This window comes from Benincasa hispida, chromosome 3 (genome assembly GCF_009727055.1).
Source record: "Benincasa hispida cultivar B227 chromosome 3, ASM972705v1, whole genome shotgun sequence".
Taxonomy (NCBI): Eukaryota; Viridiplantae; Streptophyta; class Magnoliopsida; order Cucurbitales; family Cucurbitaceae; genus Benincasa; species Benincasa hispida.
Genome location: NC_052351.1, coordinates 58,950,064 through 58,976,678, shown reverse-complemented (window position 1 = coordinate 58,976,678; position 26,615 = coordinate 58,950,064). Strand labels below are relative to the sequence as shown.

The following is a 26,615-nucleotide window of genomic DNA, read 5'->3' as shown; positions in this document are numbered from 1 at the left end:
TCAGAAACATCCATTGTAATTGATAATTTATCGATATTTTCATCGAAATTTCAGTAAAATTAGGAGATCAATAATTAGTAGCAAACAGACGACAGATTTTTGTTTTCATATTCATTTTCCATTTGTTTGTTCCCATACATTATGTTTGGATGAACAGTGTAACACAGCTTTTCGCTATCATAAGGTTTTTTTTTTTCTTGTTCTTTTTTATAATTTTTAATTTTTTTTCAATGTAATATATCTTCAATTTCGAGTTTTTAATTATTAGGTTGGATTCCTAGTTTTGAAATTTGATTTTAAAAATATTGTTTATTTATGTTGATCCTTAGAAAGGATATATCTGTCAATGCATTTAAATAATTACCATGTAGGAAAATCGAACTCGAGAACAATAAATAACCATCCAACTAACTTCTTTGAAAAATAGAGAACAGACACCATAATCAAAACAAATAATAATAATATATTAATCATTTAACACGTGTATTTAGTTTCATGTCAAAAATTCAATCCACTTGTAGGAGGCAAAATACAAAGTTATTCATCACTAACATATATAAAACTCATGGCATCCCCTTTTAACTTGCATTTTCTGTTCTTCATACCAATGGTACAATAATATACAGAACAGGATGAATTCCTGGAAAAACTCATGTTAGTTTCTTTACAAATAGATAAAAACTTGACATGATTGCAACAATAAGGCAGAGGAGGAGCGGAGTTTTACAACATGAAAATACAATTATATTGACAATAGAGTCGATAAGAAAAAGTCATTTCATCACACGTTGACGCCCTATCTGTTTCGGATATTCCTGGAAAGTTGAAGGTTAGAATAAAAAGGGTAAGTATTGTATCTACTGCAAATGCAAGAATAGTAAATACCAACAAGATTCACATCGAGGTTGTAGGTGAATACATCACGCTAATTTGAAATCAAAAGATGTAAAAGAAGATATGAAATCTTAAGAAACTATCCATTTTATAAACAAATAAGGCCACCAGAATAATGGACAGGGTAGCAAGGCAGCATATTCTGCGCAAGCATATTTTTTGTGTTTAGTTCTTATTTGTTTCCAAAAGTAACCATCACAAATGGCATAAATAAGCCTTCCTAGGACTTGCACAAATAAAGGAACTCACCTGACAGGAAGTGACTGAGAACCAACTACAGCCCCCCTAGGTGCACTCTGGCGTCGTGGCCTTTGATCGCTCTCCCTGCTTACACGCATAGCAGCAAGTTCCTTCTCCATTGCAACTACTTCTCTTCGCATTTTCTTTGCTTCGACTTCCATTGCTTTATTCAAAGTATCAACCTTCTTTGCCAACATCTGTACAAGGCCAAGATAAATGTACAATAAGCTATATACATGAAATACTGAATAATATAGATGAATAGATAATCTTAACCTCAATTGCATCATCCTTGTCTTTGAGGGTTACATCTTTTTCATGGCAAGCTTTCCTAAGAGATATGACTTCTTTCTGTAACATGTCATACAATGCTCCGGAAACGTAATCTTCTTGCTCTGTTTTGGTTTTTTCAACTGGGATACCGTCTTCATTCTCTTCATATGGAGCAGTTGTCTCAGAAAATTGAATCTCACCACTGGTTATTGTGGCTGAGTTATCTTTTACTACTGCATCTTGTACGAGCTTATCTCTTTCCAGTGATCTACTACCACCATCAAATGATCTCGAAGAGATTTTTGTTGTCTTCAACAATGCACTGGCACTGTTTGACTGGAGCGACCCCGTGTGTGAGTTTGTATTTCTCCTTGATAAATAGCCATTTGAAGACAGTCTAGTCAGTTCTGCTCCTCCAAGAGATTGACGTCTGGAAATTCCAGTGCTTGTGCTTCTTCCTTCGGAAATAATTTTTGGGTTGCCATTAGACGATCTAAGCCTTTCCTCTAAAACCTTGAAGCGTAATTGATATCTTTCCTAAGTTGCCGATCAACAAATGCAACAAAATTTGTAAATAGTTTGACAGGTATAAACCCCTGATAAATGATTGAAAAAGTTAATTTTCCTCACTTTCATTTGTGCTTCAGCTTTTGCAGTGCGTTCAGCAACTGCTAGTTTTTCACGAAGTTGCTGCATTTCTCCCTGCAAGTGTATGCGAGACAACATTAATTAAGTTGTGTAATATAGCTATTATTCATGGAACTAAATAAGAATAACACGTTTTACAATCACAAGTACATCCTCGAATAATGTAGCTACCACCAAGTTCCACTTTGCAAATCATTACGGCCATCAAAATACTTATAATTAATTTCAGGAGTAAAAAGGTTCAAGCTTAATCTGAACTGGAACTTTAAAATGCTTCATAAACAGAAATGGCAACAAAAGGAAGAGACTCTTAGTCATAAGACTAAGAGGAGATGAGGCACCAACCCAAGCGTTAGCATATAGACGAAAGCCATTTCCTTTCTTTTATTTGTAAGGGTAATAACTTCTTTTTTATAAATTCATGAGTATTATTGAAACGAGGCATATTGTCGAAGGTATAGATAATGGTTTCCATCCATATTCTAACTGTAAGAATAATTTTGAACTCTTCTGAAAAGTTTAGGGGCATTATTATTGCACCATTTGAAAGTTCAAGAGTTTTGATTCAATATACAAAGTTCATATTTTTTGTAAGTAAATTTATAAAAAATGAATAATTACAGATGAACTATACAAGTACAGTTTTAAAACCTATAGAACAGATCCTGTTCGAGCAAGGTCGTGAACTACACAAGTACATTAAAAGAATAATACATCAGTTTCCTTATTTACTTGCTAGATTCACTTCCATTCCCGCCAGACAACTAAGTTACAGAGGAACCTACACTTGCATTTCTCCATCTCCATCAACTGAATTTCTACGAAGTATCATTCACCCCTATGCAACCAACCGTTTGAATTGCTCCCATAGAAAATATGCATTGCCAACTTCCCCAAACGTACAACCATCAATATTATTCTTGGTATCCCCTTCGTTGGCAGTTGCATTTAGTTAGTACCACCCCTTTTTCCTCCTTCCTTAGCAGTTGCATTTAGTTAGTACCCCTTTATGCGCAGTTTCCAAGGATTTGTTGTTGAGTTCTTGATTTCTCGAGCACTTTCTCAATAGTGTTCTGTACAGTGGCAACCTTTTCCAAGGCAGCTAATCTCAGTTATATTCTTCTTTTAGCCACATTCTAGAATCACACTACTTCAATACCATTTTTTATATAACTTGCTGAGTTAAGAGAGTTCAGAGAAGTACAAAGCCTAAGGAAAAATTAGAAAACTTCCCTCTCAACCTCAATCTAACCTAAACAACACCTCAATTTACGCTAGTTTCCCATAACTTACTAGATTCACTCCTCTCCCATGTATAAAGGTCATGCTTAATATCGTCACTACCATCCATATGCCACCAATTAAGTCAGTTGCAAAGGACTCACTTATTATTACTTACATGCTAACAGTAGCCTCCCCCTCTTTAACAAATTTTTACTGTACTTATAAACAACCAGTAGCCAGTCATAAAAGAAGGTTGGAATTACATACAAGGTCAGATAGAAGTACGCAAACTTTTGATACTAGGAAAGTCCAATGATAAGCAACTTTTGACCTTGTCCAAGCACTTCCAGTCCACAAGATTATAAGCTTTCTTGAAATCAATCTTTAATTTAACCCATTCCTTCTTTCTAGCACAATATTCCTGTAAGACCATGTTAGCAACCAGGACTTGACAAAAAAATTGCCTACCCATCACAAAAGCTACTTTAGGTAAGGAAAATTGTACTGCCCTCAGACCGTAGGCTGTGTTCCCTTTTGTGAGTATTAACATACCTTCTTTGTTTTTTTCTTCTCCCTCGAACAATATACCTTCTTTATTTCTTATCCCAAAATAATTATTGAGAGAGAGAGAGAGAGACTATGTATCTTATTCCTTTTGCCAAGATCTTGGAAATAACTTTGTAAAGCCTACTCACCGAACTAATATGCAGTCAGGGATGAATTTCCAAAGAAATGTTTTCAACTCCATGTACTTTTAAGGGTAAATTACAGTTTTGGTCCACGAGGTTTGAGATTTATGCCAAATAAGTCCCCAAGTTTCAAAATTGAAAAATCAAGTCTCCAACGTTTAGAAAATAATTAACGGACGTTGGTGTGAAATTTTGTATAAAAAAATAAAATAAAAAAATCTCTCCCCTTCAACCTCTCCTCCCTCATCTCTCTCTTCTTCTTCTTCCTTTCTTCTTCCTCTTCATTCTTTTCCATCATCTTTTTATTTCTCAGATCTGGTTTTTAATCCCAGATCTGAAAACAAAAAATCTGATCCTTTGAAAATTTTGCAAAAGCTATTTAAAGCTGAAGCTCTAGAAAATATATGTACTTAAGACCCACAAAATAAGAAATCCATTGATTTAGTTTATGGTAGAAAATCTGAAGCAGAAAAAATCCATTTCCAACAAACTCATGAAAACCACCCCATGCAAACAAAGCTTGGTTAAAAGAAGAGAAGGAAATTGAAAATTTTGTGTAGTAGACCAAGTTATCCTTAAGGCAGAGTTTGCAGAGCTGGTTAGGAAAGAAAGTTATAGATGGTGACAAAAGTTGAAGGTGAGATGGGCTAAAGAGGAGGATTGCAACATGACCTTCTTTCACACAACTAACTAATTGTAGAAAAACCAATAGTTTTATTGGAATTCTCAAGAATGATGGAGGTGAGGTGGTCAGAGGAGTATGAAGGGTGGAAGAGGAGATCTTCTTCATGAATCTCTGACCTGTTTGTCTCCAAGCCCAGAATTGATTGGTATCCTATTCCTGAGACTCAAATTTTAATAGTTGGTAGCACCTTTGTCCTTGAACAAAATCAAGTGTGGTCTTTGGATGTGATAGGAATAAGTCTCTTGGGCTGATGATTTTTTTATGGCCTTTTTAAAGAGTAACGGGGCTTTGTCAAGGATGATCTCAATGAGGTTTTTAAGTAGTTCTCTGAGAGGGGATAGTGGATAGCACCTAGAATGAAATTTTTATTTGTCTTATCCTTAAAAAAAGAAGGAAATGAAAGTGAAGGATTTTAGACCCATCAATCTCATTATACTAGTGTGTACAAGATTTTGTTAGGATACCTCCAAACTAGAATAAGATCTGGAATATTATGAAATATAAAAGATGAAGAACTACATGATAACTCAAGTGCAAAAGTACTTGAAACCTCCCCTCTTGAGTATGAAAACCCAAGTCCTAGATCACTCAACAATTGCCTCCTTCGCTCAATCCCCCTCGCTCCATTTATAATTAAATACACTAACTAATTACCTTATGTCCCTTATTAATACTATACTTACATCCGTAACAAGAACTCCTACACATTCTTAATACCTTACCTATCTATTATTTCTCTCCTCCTCAGAGCCTTGAATAATATGACAATCTATAGAAAAGATGATCAGAGACTGCGTTTGGAATGGTGTTATTTTTCTGGACTAGAAGCCCTTTTTGTAGGTTGGAGTTGCTATTTTGTGGGCTGTTTGTCTACTTTTGTGCATGCCCTTACATCACTTCAGTATTTTTTTTTTTCCTCTTTTCTTTGACAAAAGAAGCTCAACACCAACTTCCAAAAAGAAACATATTAAAATTCACAAGGGACCATACATCAACTCGATCCCTCTCAATCCTTCTAAAAATTCTATTATTTTTCTCCCACAACAGAGCACACATCCTAACATTTCAATAAATAAAAAAAAAACCCTCTTGGATGTAGGTGGAACTCCTTGATCATATCACTAAAAGCTATGTGTTGAGCTAAATGGATGCCAAACACTCCAAAGAAATTTTGTATCTATTTTGGTAGTTCTTATTTTAAGTTGCAATGTACTTTGAGCATTAATATCTTGTCGCTTTATCAATAAAGAATCTCATTTCTTTTTAAAGAAACACTCCAAAAAAGTAGTTCCAAATCGGGCAGACATAATTACAACTTCAAAGAAAATGATCCAAATCTTCCTCCCTCTCGGACAAAAAATAAAATAAAATAAAAGGCCTGACCAAGGATGGAAACTTCCTTGAGAGTCTATCCAAGGTATTGATTCTTCCATGAATAATCTGTCAGACAAAGAACTTCACATTTTTTGGGATTTTCACCTTCCAAAGAAACGAAAAAAATTGACTCCATAAGAGGAGAGATCCAATAAATGATGAAAGAAAGATTCACAAGAAAATCCATTAGAAAGACTAGAACTCAAAATATGAATATCCCTTCTCCCCTATCTAAGCTCAACATTCCCCGGTAAGGAAAGGAGGGGCATAACCCCCTTCATTTCCATATCAGACAAAGGATGAAAAAACCGAACAAAAGAGTGGATGAGCTCTATGAATACAACAGAATATTAACAAATAGTAGATAAATGATAAAGGTTAAGAAATCTGTTGCACAAAGGGTGATTCCCAACTACCTATCCTCCCAAAAAAAACAAAAAACAAAAAAAAAAAAAAATAAACATGTCGAGTCTATCGACCACCACACACTGAATAAGATCTAAAAAAGAAGGTAGCTCATAAGATATTTCTTTCCACATATTTCTAGATGTTCTTTTGATCCCACCCAAAATCCAATAAAAAAGATGAGGGTCATACTCGGACTTGCTCACAATAATCCTAGATCACAAGACGAATCAGGGGGAAAACACCATAACCATTCTGCCAATAATTTCCTAATTACAAGTTCTTACTCCCTAATTCCAATCCTTCCAGGTGAACGGGTTTCTCAATAATCTCCCAGTTCACCAAGTTAGCTTCTTTGCCTTCCTCTAAGCCTTCTCGAAGAAATCCCTCGTGAACTTCTTCGAGCTATTACACCAAACACGGAGCTCTAAAGAGGGATAAAAAGTAAAAGGGGTTAACACTTAAGTTAAAACCAATCAAACAAGAGAAAGTCCCCCTTCTTTGTGAAGAAACTTCTCTTCTAGGAAGTTAATCTCTTTCTCACCATATCCTCCACAAGACTCCAAAAAGACATATGCTTCGTATTATCTCCAAGAGACAGATCAAGATACATTGTCAAATGGACACCCATCTCGCCCACTCTCACCTTTTCATGATCGCTATTCAGACCCATAATCAGACACTTACTTCTATTGACTTCAAAACAAGGGTGTGATTCAAGATTAGCAAAAATTCCTTTCCCAAACAGAAAAAGAGTGTGTCATATGCGAATTGGAGATGAGAGGGGGTCACCTTGTCCTTACCTACTTCAAAGCCTTCAATTATATTCCCTTCAACACATTTGGAAACCATTCTACTTGGTACATCCACCCATCACGAAGAAAAGGAAAAGAGATCAAGGGTCTCCTTACCTATGACCTCCCGAAGCAAGAGCCTTACCCTTAGGACTACTATATATAAGTAGAAAGTTTAACTATTCTGATACAACACCAAAACCAAGACCTCCATTTATAACCAAAGCCTTCTTCTCGAGGATCTTGTCCAAAAAAATTCAATTGACATGATTATAAGCTTTTTCAAAATCGAACCTAAAGATGAGTTCTTCCTAGTTCCAAACTTTATAATCAATCATCAATGGCTTCGTTGGGAATAAAGACCTGATCCAAGATTTGCTTTGCCTGCTACAAAAGCCCCTTGTGCCTCAAAGATAGTCTAATAAGCACCCAATAAGCTAGATTTATGCAAGGCTAGAGGTCCTTCTAGGATCCTTGAAAACACTAAAAAATAAGGCTAACTTACCGATTGATTCCACCAAGAGCTTAGTTAGAAGGATGAATAATTTTTAGATCGAACTTAGAATCTAAGATAGTTACTCTGAATCTATGATACTCTTAGATCCTAAAACAATTCAGTCTAGAATTGATTTGATCAAAACTAATCTAATAAATCGGTTTAATCATCAAATCATTGTAGTTTGAAAAAGACAACACCAAAGGGGTTGAAGTAACACAAGATTTTGGATATCATTAATCTGAATTTTGAAGAGCATTACAAACCATTGTAAAAGCTAATGGACGTTCAAAGGTCAGAAAACTAAAAGTCATTCAAAAACAAATAAATACAAATTATAGAAAATAAGTCCTAGGAACTTGAAACTCGAAGCACATCAATTGAAAAGTTAAAATGCAAGACTAAAAATACGACTGCTCTAAATAGCCTTAAATATCTTCTCTACAAGGCGCTGAATTGATGAACACATTTGATAAGATTTGAGATCACAAATTCCAAAACAGTTCATTTCTGTCAGCACTTTATTCACAATTTCTGCACTGTTTTTTCATCTTCCGTGTCATTTTTCAAACTATACGACTTTTCCCGTGTCATCTTCATTCCATTCTCTTCTTGACTCATCAAAGTAACATTATACGTAAATTTCTCAAAAATTTCTCTTAATGTGCATTAGCTAACTTTGAAGAATTATTGTGAAAGTCTCTTTGAATCTTCTTTGCATTGCTTCTTCTTTTTTTTTTTTTTTTTTGGTTCTTTTTATATCTGTGAGTGTCCAAACCAACTTACGCGCACCTCAACTAATCTCACGGGACAACCCACTTGACCCTACAACATTTAGGTGTCAAGAAAACTCATAGGAAATTAATTCTTAGATAGGCGGCCACCATGGATTACCTTTGACCTTTTAGCCATTTATTGAGACCATGTCTCCTTTTTACCACTAGGCCAATCCATGATGGTTTCTTTGCCTTGCTTCTTATAATAGCTCCTTCGAGTATATCAATGGATCAATATTTGGATTCACATCATACTCGAAAACCTTTCTTAGTGTATTAGCTAACACTTTGCAAGAATCTATTATGCTACCTCCTAACTAAATAAGATCTAAAATACATTGAAATATACAAGATGAAGAACTACGAGATAACCCCAGTAATAAAGGTAGTTGGAACCTCTCCTCTAGTCCTCTTGAGTATGCCAACGCGAGCCCTAGATCATTCAACAATTGTCTCCTTCCCTCGATTCCTCTTCTTCAATTTACCACCAAAAACACTAACTCCCTAACTAATTACCCTTATGCCCCCTACTAATACCATACTAATATCCCTAACTAGGACCCTTACACAACTCTACCCCCTTTTGAAAGGAATTTCCTCCGTCCATCCATCCATCCATCCATCTTTGCTTTCATCTTTTTGATGAAAAGTGTGTTGTGATGGTTTCCTCTATTGGAAAAAAGCTAGTTTAAGGGTCTAAATTGATATCTTTTTCTATTTTTTAATAGGAAGATTTTTTTTGTACTTCTATTAACAATTACATTATTTTAAATCTCTTGAAAACCTAGAAGGACATATCAACTTAAGCTTTTTGATTGACGGGTGATTTAATATAGTATTATAGGAAGTCATATGTTCAAACCCCTCTAAAGTCATTTCCTTCCCAATTAATTTGATTTCCACTTGTTGAGTATTCTACAAATTTTCAAACTCACAAGTGTAAGGGAATGCTATATTATTGGTATAGTTAAATTTATCATTACTGTAACCTATTAATGCTTTTGGGTTGATTGATGATCTAGAAACTCTCAGATAAAAAATAATAAATAAAAGCCCAAAGTTGTATGATGAGGAATCTGAATCTCTCAAGGATTATAAGTGAATATCAGAATACGTTGGTATTTCTTTCTAACAACGAAACCTCTTTTAATCCTATTTCTACAAGGAAAAAATAGGCCATCAAATTAGATTATAAACCCTAAATCTATGAACCATCAACCATGGACACTTTGTGTTCAGCAAAGTATCCATGTCTATCGCAGATATGTTCAGCACTCTTCGAGTATGTGTCTGACACACTAAAAACATGTTGGGAAAAAATTCTAATTACAAACACAGCTTGGACACGGCTAGACATGACTCTTAAAACCATTTAACCTAAAAAATAAGGAAAAATTTTGGGATTCTCTTACAGATGAGTCGCTTATATATTGAATGATCCTAAAGTATTAGGATGACACCTTTATCCTCTAGCCATCGCCAACTAAATATTCTTAGGAAGAAACAGTCCTACAAATTGCCACCTTAAGGTCTCCATTATCACTGCCTTCAACTATGACATCTTCAAATCTTCCAATGTTACTAGTTCCCTCTATGATGATCGACGGATTGTTTTAGCCTCTCTTGGATTTCTGCATATTTGAAGATGTTTGCCCTCACCATTGCATCACCACTACTGTGGAATGACAATCCCTTGGAGAAATTTTATGCATAGACGGAAATTTTCCCCTTCTTCAGGCTTCTAATTCTCTTTCTGGAGGTGTAGGTTTATCATTATATCGAGACAGGGCAAAATGCATTCTAATTCTAATTCTATATCTAATTCGTTCTTTTTTCTGAAATTGCAGTTACTTCCGTTGAATTGGGCTTTAATTAGAGAAATTATTGCAGTTTCTATTTTGTTTTGAAGGGTTTAGAATTTATTCTAGAGATTGGGATTTCTTTTAATGAGAAACAGACAATCATAATTTCATTGATCATATAAAATTACAAAAGGACAATATGAGCCGTGAGAGATTACATAATGCAATGCTAATGAGATATAAGAGATGTGAGATTGTAATAACAAAAGAAAAAAAATGTGAATTTACACCATGAGAAAGATGTATACAAAAGCTGATCAAAAAATGTGTGAAAACCGATTCTTTATCTTCAAATATATGATGATTCCGTTCATTCCACCTGAGCCAAAAGTAGGCTTTGATGATGAAGGTCCACATAATAGCATTCTCATTCTTAAATGGATGGGTAATAAGAAGCATATTAGAGGGTCATTTGGGAAAACCACTTGATAGATGAAGTAGGACAAAATTCTCAGCCACCACGATTGTGCGTAGTCACAAAACACCAGTATGTGCATAATGAATTCACCACAATTGTGACATAGGAAACACCAACTCGAAGCAGACACAATCCAAAGAGTCTTCTTGAGAAGAACATCAGCAATATTGATACTACTATGACTGACCTCCTAAAGAAAGAAACGAATCCTTTTTGGGATTGGGACCTTTCCAAATATTCTTATATAGAGCAACATTCTACACATGTCCACATGATGCAAGGCGTTGAGTGAGTGATTTGGTGGTGAAATGGCCGGACTTGGCCAGATTCCATTTCCATGAGTCATCCACCAAGGGTCTAGTAGGGGGCTGTAGCAAAGTGGATGGTAAAGACCACTCAAAGAATCTCCACTTCATTAGGATTGCATCTCAAACCAAGGTCCCATGATTCAAAATCAATTTTCTAGCAGTGTGCAATTGATGCCATCTTATGGCCAGATAGTGCAAATAATCTAGGGAAAGCATGCTTAAGGGGAGAAGTTCCACCCATGTATCATTTCAAAAGGATGTTGCAACACCATTGCCAATAACATGAACAATGTTCCCCCAAATGAGATCAAACTATTTTGTGATGTAGATCCGTGGGCCCTTCTAGAGATTAGGATAGGGTGGAGATGTTTCATTTTCAGCTAAAGAAGAAAAAAGCCTTCATGTAGTGGGCTGCACCTAAATAGCGTCATTAATGTTGCAACAAAGAATCATGGTCTAAGCATCAGTGTGCAAGGGATAAGCTGTGACATTGAAAAAGAAAAAAGCCGTGGGTTTTGAAGAAGAAAAAGAATGGGTGGGGGGCGGTGCCTTTTGAAAAAGAAGATGGCAATGGTGGCTAGTGGTAATGGCGAGTGGCAACAATGGAAGATGGGGGAGGTGGTGGTGAGCTGTGCCAAGAAAGGGATCGGTGGAGAAAGAGAGGGAGAGTTTTTGTAAAGTTAATTTTTTTTCTTTTAATTATTTTTATCCTAAAATTTGTCACATCAGATCAGAGATGTTAATTTAGGCATGAAAATTGAGTATTTCCTCAAACCTGAAGAGTAAGATTGCACAATTTTAAGACTTAGCGACGAAATTGACATATTGCCCCTCAGGAACCAAAAATGTAATTACCCTATTAATAAAATTAAAGAGGAAAAAAAAAAGATACATGCAGAAGCGTAGTAGACATTTGGATTTTGATGGTATATTGGTACCAAAAAAGTTCTAATGCTAAACTTTAGGAGTTTGAGTTGAATCAAGGGGGAAAGGATATTCATATTTGGAGTCCAAATCCTTTTTGAAGGTTTTTCTTACAGTTCTCTCTTTCAATGTCTACTGAACCCATTTGTTGTCTAAGTTGTAGAAGTTTTTAAGCAAAATAGACCCCATCTGTCCAAGTTAAGTCTAAATCCTGTAAAAAATATATATTTTTTTTAAAAAAAATGAAGCTTTAGGGATTTATGATTATGTAAGAGCTTGTACTCTTTTGGGTTCATTCCATTATTTATAGCCTTTTCAATAGTTCAATACCTATAAATTCAACTTAAAAATTAAATTAAGAAACTCATTCCAGGTATCTCAAACATCTGCATGCTATGACATACCTGAAAAAATCTTCTTTCTTCAAGCCATTGTTTTACTGGCATCACTTTATCATTTGCATCTTTCCATTCATTAGCAACAACGGTAGCAACCCTGTTGGCAGTAACTTTTGCACGAGCTACCTCACGTTCTAAAGTTCTTCTTTCTTCCTATACAAGCAACAATATATTAAGTTGATCAGAAAATTCATAACATGTACTAAGAATGAAAATAATTGAAAATTTAAATCAGGATTATTACACTCATCTCTTGCACTTTTCGTTGGTAATCACGCACAGCATTGGCAGCAGCACCACCAGCCAAGACAGCCTCCTCTAGCTCACGGACAGTTTGCATGAGCTTTTCAACTTCTCCAACCTTTTGCCTGTGCAACCTGTCCAGTATCTTATTCTCCTCCTAACATTGTGGAGTATACAAGTTAAACCAAGCATTCTGTCAGATATTTAACAACTAAGTGTACACCAATAATTAAAGAGGTGGCCTGAAAACTACTCAAGAACTTAGAAACCTGGCATATTTCAATTTGCTTCATTAATTCTTGGTTTTTATTTTGTAAGTCATCAACCAGGGATGCTTTTGCCAAAGCAATCTGGACGGTTCTCTCAGCCTCAAGTAGTGCAGCCTCCTTGGACTTTGTAAGTCTATCCAGAGCTCTATTGTCGTCTTGCAACTTTGCCACCTAGAAACCAGACAAACATTCCAAGGTTCAAAAGATCTTTATATCTTTTCTGAGACATATGGGAAATAATTACTCTCATTGACTTGGACATGAGCTGAAAAAAAAAAAGTTGTAATGACATGGCAATGTACACTCAGATGAAAAATGTAAGACAAGTTTTAATTCTACCTCCAACCGGGCTAGCTTAAGCTCTGCCTCCAATGGAGCTATAATGGCCTCAATTGGAGGCATTTCATCATCTTTTTGAGCTGCGTGTACCCTTCGAAGGGTGGCTTCAGCAGCAAATTGTGCAGCTAATGCAGCTTTTTTCTCATCATTAATCTTCTTGATCTCAAGATTCTACATTCACGATGAAAATAATGGCATTAGTCGATGTAGTAATAGGGGATGGTTATGGGAATATGAACACCTATCAAGAGATAATATCAACTTATACATTACCTTGCTTTCCAAAAGAGCTTCAGAAGCCTTGAGCTTTTCATCTACTTTCTTCAACTCGTCCGTTAACTGAGAATATGGGTCCAAGAGAGAAAATGAGTATAATCTACTGCCTCATTTCTTACCATCACAGGTGAGATATCACTAATCCAAAGGTTGTAAATTAAACAATGAAGAATGGTCAGAAAAGAATACATTGAAGAAATGGCTTGGGGTTCGCAAAATCAATAGCATATTGATATGCTATTGAACCCATGGACCATCAATAGCATATCAACTACTTCCATAACTTTTATGAAAATATGAAAATTTACCGTGAAAGGAAAGCTACCATGATCGTTTCCTTTGAAAGCAGCAATTTGTCGATTTTTTGCCTCATTTTGGATTTTTTTAGTTCAACAATATATGGGGAATAGGGATTGGGACCTAAGACCTTTAGGTCAATGGGGCATAACTAGTTAAGCTATGCTTCAGTTGGTATTCTATTTTGGTTCATAATAAATTAAGAACTGTGAAAGTTGATAAAAAACAGAAATAGTACCTCTTCAACTGCCTTCTCTTTGAGCCGTTCTGAATTTTTTAACGACTTAACTTCAGCAAGAGCCTCCCCCAGTTCCCTATCTTTATCTGCATATATAAAAAAACTAATTAATAAGATCTAATGGTCCAATATGTCGGGAAATAAAATTCTCAATTCTACTGCAGGATTAAACAAAAATTAACAAAGAAATTAAAAGAAGTAATAAAAATAAGAAACACAAGAATTTACAAGAAAACTCCAAAACTATACAAAAACCACAACACACTGAAAAGAAATTCCACTATTTGAAAAATTATTACAATCACACAAAATTGACTCTCCGACCCGAATTACAAAATACACTCTCAAAGCTTCCACTAACACAACTAGAGTGAGTATTTGGCTTAAAGTATTTCTAATTGGGATGATTTAAAAACCAAAGTCTTAGGCTCTTGTTATAGTACTTGGAACCCATCACTTTCTTAAATCTATCATATGTGAGATTACTCTCTAGTAATATTTTCCCAAAAAAAGTAGTACTAGTGCAATAGAAACCTAAGAATCTTCTCATTCTCGTCATGCTTCTTTTTTAGAACATGAGAGAAGACCATTTAACATTTTCAAAACTTAGAAAAGGTTTGGCATAAGGAATATGAAATGGCAAACATTCAATAAAGAATGACCATTTAAAAGGAAGCAATCGCGCTACTTGTAAATAATAGTAATAGATAAGCTTAAGATCATTGTACAACATATAAAAACAAGCATTATCAGAAAAGCAAGATGCAATGCAAGCCATAAAATCAGTTATGGGGGAAAAAGCCAATAAGTTCTATTCTCAAGGTAAATTGTTCGGTGAGAAACTGCCTTACTGTAATCTTCAATAAGACAAACTATAATCTGATATGTGCAGGTATCACTAACAGTCTGTAGTGAAAGACTGAAAGTAATAACCAATTGTAGTTAAATATTGCAGAAAGCTTACACTTACCAATGTTGAGTGACGACATAGTGTAAGAATACAACAAAGGTCATTTACAATTTCGTTTAGAAAATAATTACTTTTCCGGGTGACATGAATTCAACTCTGTTTAAATGCTTTCTCAAAATTTCTAACTTATCAAAGTTGGCTCGAACAATCTCAGATAATAAAGACATAATGGGTGGCAGTTCTATTTCAACCTCCCTAGGTGTAGGGGTCAATATACCGCCAGTGATAAAATTATAACCCACACTCAAAACATAAGACCCACAAATAACAGCCGTCAATACGATCTGACAGTCTAAGTTCAAAAGTTGAGCAATGAAATAAAAATAATGAGCAACAAGTTGCCCAAACACAAGTGACAAAGAGAACAACTAATTAAAGCTTGAAACAGATAAGAGTACCTCACAGAGATATTAACGTACGCATGTTGTACTATAGAAGAAAATTAAGGCACAAAGTTCTTTCCAAAATGATCCCATAAAAATTAATGTTCAACAAATTTTAGCGTAAATATAGAAGGAATCAGTAATACTTCAAGGGGGTAATGGAAAATATAGGAACTTCTGCAAAAATTTTATTAAAAAATGTTACACGATTGCCGGCTTCCAGATGGAGAGCTCACGTAGAAATTTGGTATTATGTTTATTTAAGACCGCTGGGTTTTTTTAAACCCAAAGTTGAAAAAATAAATAAATAAAAACCCTCTAAACATTTTCAGGAGAAAATACATCCTAATAATTAAGCTAGAAAATAGGGACTTGCTTTCTTCTATGCAAAACAAATTGAAATTCTCTTCAACCATATCAAGTGGTTTCCTCAACTATGAACTGATAAACCTAGAATATAAATAAACAATCCAATATACAAAAGACATGCATATATATATGAACAAAATATCAAGGTAAAGAAATGAAATCAGAAACACCATGAAATCAAGATGCAGAAAATTTTGGTAGCTCATAGCAAATACACGGCTCGAATCTTTAAAATGACGTACATTGCAGAATTCCATCCTTAATTTTCTCCAAGGTTGATAAATTCCCAGTTCCGATTCTATTTTTCAGAAGAACAGTAAAATTATCCAAAAGGTAGATGCACACAATTCAAAATCGATCCAAAATCTGAAGGCAACAAACAAATCAAATCTGGAGAAACAAACAACAAAACACAAACCCCAGATGGAAAAAAACACCAAATTCAATCCCAACAGAACAAAAGAAAAAGAACCCCCCACATATTAAATCAAATTCATATGAACAACAACCATTTTGCACCAGCATTTCCAAAACAAAAGCGAACAGAGAAGGGAGAGGAAAAGGACCTCGAACTTCATTCTCGAGGCGATTGAGCTCGACGCGGACTGGATCAGAGCCGTGCAAGAGAGTAATAATGTCATCCACATCAGAGCCAGCACGTGAAATTGGCGGAGCAGCAACATTAGGCTTCTTGCGAGCAGCCTTGAAAGAAGCAGAGGAGGAAAGCGCAAGCTTAGCGGAGTCGAGAACATCCGCACCATAAGCGGTGGTGTTAATGTGATTACTACTCGCCATTAAAGATCTAGCTCAGAACTTTCCCGCCCTCTGTCATAAAGCGAATTTCTCTGCTGCAGCCCTAAGGAATGGCGAAACCCAGAAGGGGAAATGGGGAACAGAGGAAGAAGAAGAAGAAGATGGAGAAGAGAGAGAGAAATGGGGAAATGGGGAAATGGGGAAATGGGGAAATGGGTAGTGAGAGAAAAGAAGATTAAGAGTGGGGTTTAAGCAGAGATTTAAACGAGAGAGATGAAGATTAGTTTTGAGCTTAGAGAAGAACTTAAGAAGCTTGAATTTGATTTTGGACTGTGAGAGAGAAAACAGAGTGAAGAGAAAAAAAAAAAAAGAGAGAGAGAGATGATTCTGTACGGTGTGATCTGATTTTTGAACTGTTTGGTACCGTCTGATCTGATGAGATGAAGGATTATCATGTGATTGTGGGACCTCTAATTTGACTTCCTCTCTATGACTAATTGACTAGTTTTTTTCTTTTTTATTTTCTTTTAAATTACAAGGTTTCGTTTTTGAGTAAGTTAAATTACAAGTTAGTCCCTCAACTAACATATTTGTAGTAAATCTTTTAACTTTAGGCTAAGTTTACCAATTCGCAATGAAAATTGGTAATTCATAATAAAAATTGGCATAATCGTAATGGATTTTCATGGATAGATTAATCGTAATAGTCTAAAATCGCAAATGTAATTGGATTGTTTTTTATTATGTTTACCTAAAATTATAAATTTTGTTAAATTTACTGTGTTACCTTGATGGTTATCTTTATCTCTGAGGGTCAAATCGTAACCATTATGGTAACGGTAACCATAAATTGGTCAAAATTCATAGTTTTTTTTTTTCTTTGAAACAGTAACAATGATGATAACCATCACCATAATCATAACCGTAATGGTATTGGTATTGATACGTTGTAATTTTCGAACGCAATCAGATTAATCTTCTTCCGCTCATCAATCGATTTGCATTTTTTGTTTACAAATTTGGACGTGAGTCCCATATGTCAATGAGAACACAACTAAACAATCAAATGGGTCCATTTTCAAATTACATTGATTCTATATTTAATAGGTTTTTATAGATGATTGGACATTTAATTTAAAGTTTTTATAATTTTGATTTGGATTTTAAAAATATGAGTAAAAATAGATTCTAAAAACAATGAAAAAAAATTTAGAGGTAGTGTTTATAAAATTAATTGTTAAAGAGTAAATTATTAAATCCACTTAAGCTTTTTTTATTCTCAAATCAGTTCATAAACAGGTATTGAACTTTAATCCACCAATGTGCTTATTAACTTATTATATTTTGTATAATAATTTTTTGAAAAATGTTAGTTTATATTGCTAAATTTTGGAGTTTGCATTAATTAAAATTCAAAAATTTTGTAGTGTATCAGATTATACCATCCATTACATTTCGTATAGATAAATATCGTGTGAGATCTATAATTTCGTTTGGAAAAATATCATAAAATGTAATGTATCCTAACGAGATGAATACGCCTTCAGATGATCTGACCATTCCTAAAACTCCAGCTAGATCAATTAAAAAACTTTTAAATACCTATTTTAATTATTGCACCTCAAGATAACTATATATTCTAGTTCCATAATATAAACTTTCAAGATTTTATTAAAGACAACTCTTGATACTACGCATAAACTTAAAGACTCATAACAAAAGTAAAAAATTCTTAAAGACTACTCTTAATACTATGCATAAACTTTCAAAATATATATTTTAATTTTTAAACTTTAAAATAATGGTCGTAATATTTGTAAGAAGAAAAAAAATGAAAGTCCTAATATTATTCTTTAAAAAAATGGTCATAATATTTGTCATTATTTTGTCATAATAAAATATACTCACACAAGCTTGACTCTATCAACCTATATGACTCCAGGCCTCCAATGAACTCACTTTGCATAATAACCAAATATATAATATCATTTTTTTAAAAAAAAAATTACAAATATAGACAAGTCTATCAACAATAGACTTCTATCATTGATAGACTCCCAATTCTATCAGCCCAAGTCTATCAGTCTTACCAATAATTTGGTCTATCGTTGATAGACTCCTACCAATAATATGATCTATCACCTATTTAAATTTGGTCATATTTACAATTTTTTTATATTATGTTATATCTGCTAATACTTTGGGTCTAATGTCTATATTTGCAACTGTCCCTTTAAAATATGTAATATGTTATATATATTATATGATGAGTTCTTTTTAAATATAAAAAAATATTTAAAAACATTTAATTTTTATAGCAAAAAAATTTAAAAGTACAAACACTTTTGGGACTTTTTGCTATAAAATATAAATATTTTTTAGATTTTTCTATTTATAAGAATTTCTCTTATATGATATTACAAAAAAATAATTATACAAAAATATTAACATAAAACAAGATAAAGAAATTAATTAGTATTAATTTATATTCAATCTAGTAATGAGTGAATGACTAAATATATTTTTAATCCCATTTTTAAAATTTGTTTAAATTGGAATTTAATGTCTAAATCAACTACTAAACACATCTTTGAAAACATAAAATACAATTTTATTTTTATCGAATATTTTATTTTCAAATTTCTATTTTTAGATCACTTATCGAACATACCTTAAAATGCTTTAAATATTTGGTATTGGAGCTACAACTTTTAAATTTACTATATGAAATTAAGCTACTTGTTATAATTTTCCTTAGAAAAAAAAAATATATCAATTAAAAGATAGCTAAACAATCATGAGGGTATATAATTTCTCAATTACTACATGTCTATTTTAATTAATTTTTTAATTATGATACAACTTCAAAGTTTATTGCAGAGAACAGCAAAACTGCTAGTCAAATAAAATAAATTAATTGGCAGTCAGATTTACCATTTATTACATTTTACCTTTTACAAAATAAGTGATATACTAATAAAAAAAAAAAACAAAACAAAACAAAGTACCTAATAAACCTAATATAAGATAAATCGATGCGACGTGATTAATATTATACGAGTTCTTAAAATTGTGTTATTTACGTTATTTCTTTTTAATTAAGCTTATAAACATTATTTTTATTTTTTAAATATTTTTAATTTTTTATCTATATTTTATCAATATTTTCAAAATCAAACAAAATTTTAAAAATTTAAAAAAATATTATTTAAAAATTTATTTTGGAATTTTGGAATTTGGTTAAGAATTCAACTCTTTTAAATAATAAAGATGCAAAACAATATAAGAAATTGTAAGAAAATAGACTTAATTTCAAAAACCAAAATCGAAAAATGCAATGGTTACCAAATGAATCTTAGTTTTTAGAAAATATTTTAACACATAACAGAAATTTCCTAAGTTACGACATTATTTCAGTCTTGCTTTACAGCTATCTTGTTTTTTGTTTTCAATTTTAGATTTTTGTGCTTGTTATTCTTACAACTTCTTTATCATGATTTTCATCCTTCCTAACCAAATACTTGAATTCTTAATTAAATTTCAAATAGAAAAACAAATAGATTTTAAACTACTTTGCTTTCTAGTTTTCAAATTTTGACTTGAGATTTTTTAAAAACACGATCAAGAAAGTAACTAACAAAACAAAGAAAATCAACAAGTAGAAGTAATAGTCAATAATCCAATTAATATTCAAAAACTAAAAATAAGATCAAATCATTATCAAACGAGATTTTGATTATAAATTTTGTGAGTACATTTGACGAAACATAAAAGAATGAAGTTAGAAGGTACATAATAGAACCAAATGCTAAAATAGTGTGTAACATCTCAGCCCCAAAATTCAGCACTTGATGGCTTCGACAATTCCTATGATGAACTGTTTTAAAGAGTGAAGATTATCTCTATAAACGAACGCAAGATTAACACGAATTGTTTCAGAATGCTACGGAATGAAGCTAAAAAAGAAAGAGTAAGTTTGAAAAATGGGAAAAGGGGGCAAAATAGAGTGGTCCTTATTAGCACCAAATTTAAACCACTTTCCAAAGGCAAGTGGAAGCTGCTGGGACAGCTACCGTTATACCAGCTCCCACTCTCCCTTTCATAAAATAAGTCCACTTTTTAACACATCCATGATCCAACGGTTGCTATTTCATTTGAATTTCCAAACTTCTAATGTGGTCCACGCATTATTTCAAACGTTGTATGGTGATTTATGCGACTCCTTACGTTTTTTTAGAAAAAGAATAGTAATATCTCAACGTCCAACTTGGTAACCTCTCTTAAAAGTTGTAAGTTTTGTTTTGTCTTTTGCTCACACTATTTCGAATTCTCACATTTTGGCATGTAATGCACGTTGGTTCAACGTCTTTGGTGTTTAATTTGAAGATCATAGATCGATGTTGTTGTGTCTAGTGATTTGCTATTTCTTTAATTTTTTGTTCTTCTTTGTATTACTAAAAGAAATGTAGGGTTGGAAGTTTAAAGGTTTGATATTTAATATAGATGTAGTAATATATGATTAAGTACTTAAGTTATGTTAGATCGATTGTAATTTCCTTTTTTGGCCCTTTAGGTTTAAATTTGTTGTTAAGAAATCGATAATTAAAGAACACAAAAAGGAACTACTGTAAACCCTAAGGTCACAATCGTAAATAACTGTACTTGGTTGTTCGAAGCACCAACAAACAACATTTCAACATTTGTATTCTCCTTTGGATAGTGATCTATATTAGGGTTAAAAACAACTTTTGATTCTTAAGATTGCATTTAAGTAATGATTTAGTTCTTGTACTTTCACATATGTAATAATTTAATTAGTCCTTGAACTTTAGCATATAACAATTTAGTTCATATACTTTAAATTTTGAAACAATTAGTCCGTATATACTTTTAAATTATAACAATTTAATTCATATCATGAAAAATCTCATAAAACTTAATTTTCAGTTTTGATCATGTATCAACAAACTTGACTTTTAATAGTTTATCAATTTACATGCTTAAGAAATTTCATTAAATCTTAACAATATTATTCACAATCAAGACTAAATTGTAATAAATTTAGAAGTTTAAAAACTAAATTATATTATAACAAATTTGGAAGTATAGAGATTAAATCGTCATTTTCATTAAAGTTTAGAAACAAAAAGTGGTTTTTTTAATCGTGTGTCTATATATATTTCAAATAGTCTTTATTGTATGTAATTCTCAATTTTGTTTTTCCTCTTTTGAAAATCTCAAATTTCGGAAAAATATCATTTTTTTTTTCAACAGAAAAAATATCAATTCACGCATTAGAATTTAGAAGTTAAATTTAAATTCTCAACTAATAATTATATTAATTTAAACTCTTCTACTTTCATAAATTTATCAATTTATACCCTCGTTTACATTTGGTTTGGATAAACATCATGTAAGACTTATAATGTTATCAATTAAATTCTTAAACTTTCATAAGTAAATAAATTTAAACTCAATTAAGATTTCCTTTAAAAATTATCCGTGTATCAATTTTAATATTCCATTTTATTAATATGACATTTGAAGAAGTTTACACACACGTGTAAGAATTGAACACATTGACTATTTTCAAAAGTAATATTAACAAAGGGTCTAAATTGATTTACTTATAACAATTTAGAAGTTTAATAAAACAACCATATCTTTTACATGATATTTTTCTAATTTAAAGTCTTAATGAGGATGTTAATTGATACATATGAGAGTTCAAGGTTTAAATTGATACAATTATTAGTTAAGAGTTTAAATTAATACAATTCCCATTAGTGGAAATTCTTCCTAAAATTTATTCCAAAAAAGCTAATGTGTTATTACAAGAAAGGAATATTGTTTATTTTGCAACTTAGCGAATGAGTTTTTGATTGACCGATTGTGTATGAGTGAGATAAAAAATGAGAGTAAATATGTGTTCGGATCGGGAATCGATGTCGTTAATTTGACTCCAAACCGAAACAAAAGAAAATTTATAATACCGAACTATTCCTATTACTACAAGGACGTAGTAATAGTGGTAAGTCCGAGTCGATCTGCAAAGAAGCGCGATTAGTTTCGTTAAGTTAATTTTATAACTAGAGCGATAAATGGGGGGTTTTGATGTGGAAGAGATAACATGCATGAAAGTGGATATATGAAACGGTAATGGATTCATTTAGTTCTCGGATCAAATAGCCATTCAATATAAATCAAATCATTGTTTTCAGCCAACATATCATACATTCGAATTATGCATGCATAGCTACCCGATCAATGTGAATTAATTAATCTCTATAAGCCTGAAAATCAATTAATCCGAACCAAGCAAGCGTCCTAATTCTTATTTAAGGCTAGAAAGTCGTGCCCTAACCAACTACATACTCTTAGATGCAATTGGATTCTCAACAGCCATAAAGAACTAGAAATACATGCATTAAGATTCAGGATTCAACTATGTTGAGTGTCAGGAAATTCGTGTTCAAATAATCAATTTGTTCCTTAAATCTAGATTAAACGTGCGATGCAAAGATTCATGGACAACCTAAAAAAAAACCTAAGCATGCTTATCTAATCTATGCTACAAAGGTAAATTCAAAGCATGGATGATACAAGGATACGTGCGAGCTTGAATTTAACTAGCGGGGACATGCATTCATGATAGGGGCGTCAATCCAACACATAAAAGCCGGTCTAAATTAAACAAGATTTAAGAAAAACATAATTCTAGATTAAAGCGTAAAAATTGAACTAGAAACTCCTCAAAATACAAAGAATGCTTAATCTAAGAACTAACCAAAAGATTACCTCATCGATTTATAGACAAACTGATGGGATACAATCCAATACAAATTCATAATTTGAAAATAAAATAAAAACTAACCTAAGGATACTAAAAATTGAAGGGAATAGAAGAAGAAGGAAGCTTGACTTCAGCCTCGATGCATTCAGCTCCAAGAGTCGGCCTATACCCCCAAAATTCAGTATATCTCAACCTAGGACCGAGAAGAGATATTTATAGTGATTAACACAGCGTTGCAACACTTGGAATAACATTGCAACATTGATGCGGCGAGAGGGAAGCGTCAGACAAGAAGTCCAACACTTGATCCAATGCTCACTTATGCGCATGCTCAACTCCATGTTCGTCAATTATCGCAGCGTTGAAACGCTTTAAAAAAGCGTTGCAACGCTGATGCTTCTACCTTCAAGCATTGGAGTGAAGTATCAAGATGTGCTGAGACGCTAGCGGTGATTCAACTTCGGAGCATCGCAACGCTGCGTCTACTACCAGATACTCGCTACTCGATGCTCGACGACTCGATACTCGATCCTCGTTCATTCGATAGCATTTCCTTGATTACTCGATAGCCTTTTACTCGATGATACTCGATGGTGCTCGTTGGCTGCCTCAAACTCGGTGGAACTAATGGCATTTTGGTCTTTTCAACTCTTTTGAAGCTCGGATGTTCAAATTAACTCCAAATTGCTTCAAATTAACCATGTTCTTCACCAAGTGATTAATTCTACCTCTTGGTTACTCGATGCCTACAAAATAGAGAAATAAACACATAAAATCCACTAACGAGCCCGAATTAAGCTATGAATATTAGCTCTTTTTGAGAGCTAACAATATGGTCTAAGCGCAAACATATACTTTCAATGAAATAATAAAATTTAGAGTATTCTAAGTGTCGAATCCCACGAGACTAGTTTCAATTTAAGTTCTTTGAAGGCAATGTAATCAATGTAACTAACGATAATCAAGTTGTGTGAATAGATAGAGAATAAGTTGAATGTTGATTCAAAATAGATGAACAAGGATATAACTATGTTTCAACCAATCGAGCAATATGCCTTAGGCATTTCAGGCACATCATACCTAGACAGTTGACCTAGTCATGGACAAAAAACTCCTTCTATTCGATCTTATGTCAAGTTCCTTTAGAGCTCTAAGCACTTAATGCATATATTTCAATGGTTAGCTGTATCTTAGACTAATTTCATGCAATTTCTTTATCCTATGGCGTACCTTATTTTTAAGGTTATATGACAAACCTATTTCCAATCTTTTGGTCCCATATTCTTTTGTAACATCAATTTATATCCTAACCTTCTCAGTATTAGGACTCCACTACATTATTGAATTAAGAGGCCAATTTAATTTAACAATTTGTATACATAAATTCAACAAAGAAAATGCACAAGTCAAAGAGATAGCGTAGGCATTGTTCAAACCTTAAAACCCTAGGGTATCCACATAATTAAATCTCTAAGAGAATTTAGCTCATGATTAATAAGAAATGAATGGATATCATTTCATCACAAGATAAAGGTTCAAAAGAATAAAAGATGATGAAAAAGTGCAAAAATAAACTAAGAAAATGTTGGAAAATACAATGAAGAACTCCTTAGAATAATCTTTAACTTTCTCAATCTCTCCCAAGGGTGGATTTTCTTTTCAATGATGAATATTCTCTCTCCATACGTTTTCACGGGTAGGGGTGACATAGAGCTAAAGTTATTCAAAGGAAATTTTGTTCTTAATGTTTTTCTGATTGGGAAGGTAAGAACTCGTCCAAAGGTGGTTGCATTTCAAAGATGATTTGTGAATGCTTGAGAGATCATGAGGCTTCTTGTCCTTATATAGACCCAAGTCGGCTGAAGGGAGGCTGAAAATGGTGCTTCAGGGGTTTACAGGCAATTTTGACGCTAAAAATGGTTGTGGATCGAGAGAACAGAAACTGTGGACGACTGGAAAAAATTTCATAAATTAGGATTTTGATACGCATGCATCAACTTAGGGTAATGCGGTTGTAATGACAACAATTTATGCAAAACAATCAAAATTCCCAATAAAAGCTTTTAAAATCAACAAAAACTAATAAAAACTCGCTTTTGATGATAAAATGACCTTTAGATGACTAAGTCATCCATCTAAGACTGGCAGGGCACCGGATTAACCGTCGTTCATGAACCCGCACCGACGCAAATAAAAATTTGTATGCACCAAACTAACCCCTTATACTAATTAGTAGTATAAGTAGTAAGTCCGAGGTCGAACCATAGAGATCCGAATATGGATTCTTCAATTATTGGAACTTGTAGGAAGTAACAAAAAAAAGGCGGGGGGTTGGTTGTGAGAAATTCTGAAATGAATTTGCTAGAGAACAAAAAGTGTGCAACATAAACAAATGTGAAAATTTATCAATCGAACAAATACTTAGCTTGGGTAATTATAGTTTAGTTCATTCCTCATCAATTCTATCACAAACTACTCAAAAGACGCGTGAAAATATTCGAATTAAAACTTAGCCTACTCAATTAGAATCCTAACCGGTAGTCCATAAAATCAAGTTAATTATCAGAAAAGCGAGAATCCTCAACCAATCAATCAATCAACAGGCATTAAGATTCAGGGCAAAGTTAAGCCAATTAATTGATTTCCATCGTCTAACCAATTAATTGAGCGAGATTTATCTAAATTAGAAAATAAATGCTTGCTCATTCGAATTTCAAATTAACATAACAAACTAACTTAACTCATGCTTCTAGGTGACGACTTCCTAACGATTACAAATTAGGGTCAATCAAAGCAATCAATTAAACATGCACAGCTAATTTGTCAGATTATCCCATACACGAAAATTGAAGAATAAGCTCAAGATAAATTCTCATTCATAATAAAAACTCAAAGAATTACAATACGAGTCTCAAGAATTGAATTGGAACCAAAATAAACTAACAAACCCAAGCTAAATTCTTACCCTTTAGCCTTGAATCACGCTCGAATTCAATACAATTGGCAAAAGGAAAAGACTTTTTACAGAAATTTGGTGCAAAAAGAGAGCAAAAACTAGGCTAGACAGAGTGGCAGCGTTCAAGAATCAGTGAACTCGGGGATTATCTCATCAGTTAAATTATTCTTTTATAAAATTGTTGCAGCATCCCAACTTTAGGAAGAGCATTGCAACACTGCGGTGAGTAATGGTTGAGCGTCAGGCAGGTGTTTCAGCGCTAGCCTGATGTTGCGTTGCGTGCGCGCTGGGGCTATGCGTCCATCAAACTACGTAGCAATG

At 33.2% G+C, this 26,615-nt stretch overlaps 1 protein-coding gene across 1 annotated transcript; it reads right to left on the bottom strand.

Annotated features, from left to right (window-relative positions):
- Window positions 1-520: 520 nt before the first annotated feature.
- On the bottom strand, window positions 521-16,888 carry LOC120073859 (microtubule-associated protein 70-2-like). Its single transcript, XM_039026745.1, has 11 exons — window positions 16,359-16,888; window positions 14,071-14,156; window positions 13,533-13,598; window positions 13,260-13,430; window positions 12,921-13,091; window positions 12,653-12,808; window positions 12,415-12,561; window positions 2,038-2,109; window positions 1,411-1,944; window positions 1,144-1,331; window positions 521-815 (listed from the first exon to the last, which is right to left on the bottom strand). The coding sequence occupies exons 1-11, from the start codon at window positions 16,585-16,587 to the stop codon at window positions 797-799; spliced, it is 1,839 nt and encodes a 612-aa protein (XP_038882673.1). The 5' UTR covers window positions 16,588-16,888; the 3' UTR covers window positions 521-796.
- Between the last annotated feature and the right edge of the window lie 9,727 nt (window positions 16,889-26,615).

Coding starts and splice junctions, on each gene's coding strand:
- LOC120073859 (XM_039026745.1), bottom strand. CDS start 16,587: ATGGCGAGTAGTAATCACATTAACACCACCGCTTATGGTGCGGATGTT. Junction 12,562..12,652: donor GAAAAGTGCAAGAGATGAGT/GTAATAATCCTG, acceptor TTGCTTGTATAG/GAAGAAAGAAGAACTTTAGA. Junction 1,332..1,410: donor ACAAGGATGATGCAATTGAG/GTTAAGATTATC, acceptor GGCCTTGTACAG/ATGTTGGCAAAGAAGGTTGA.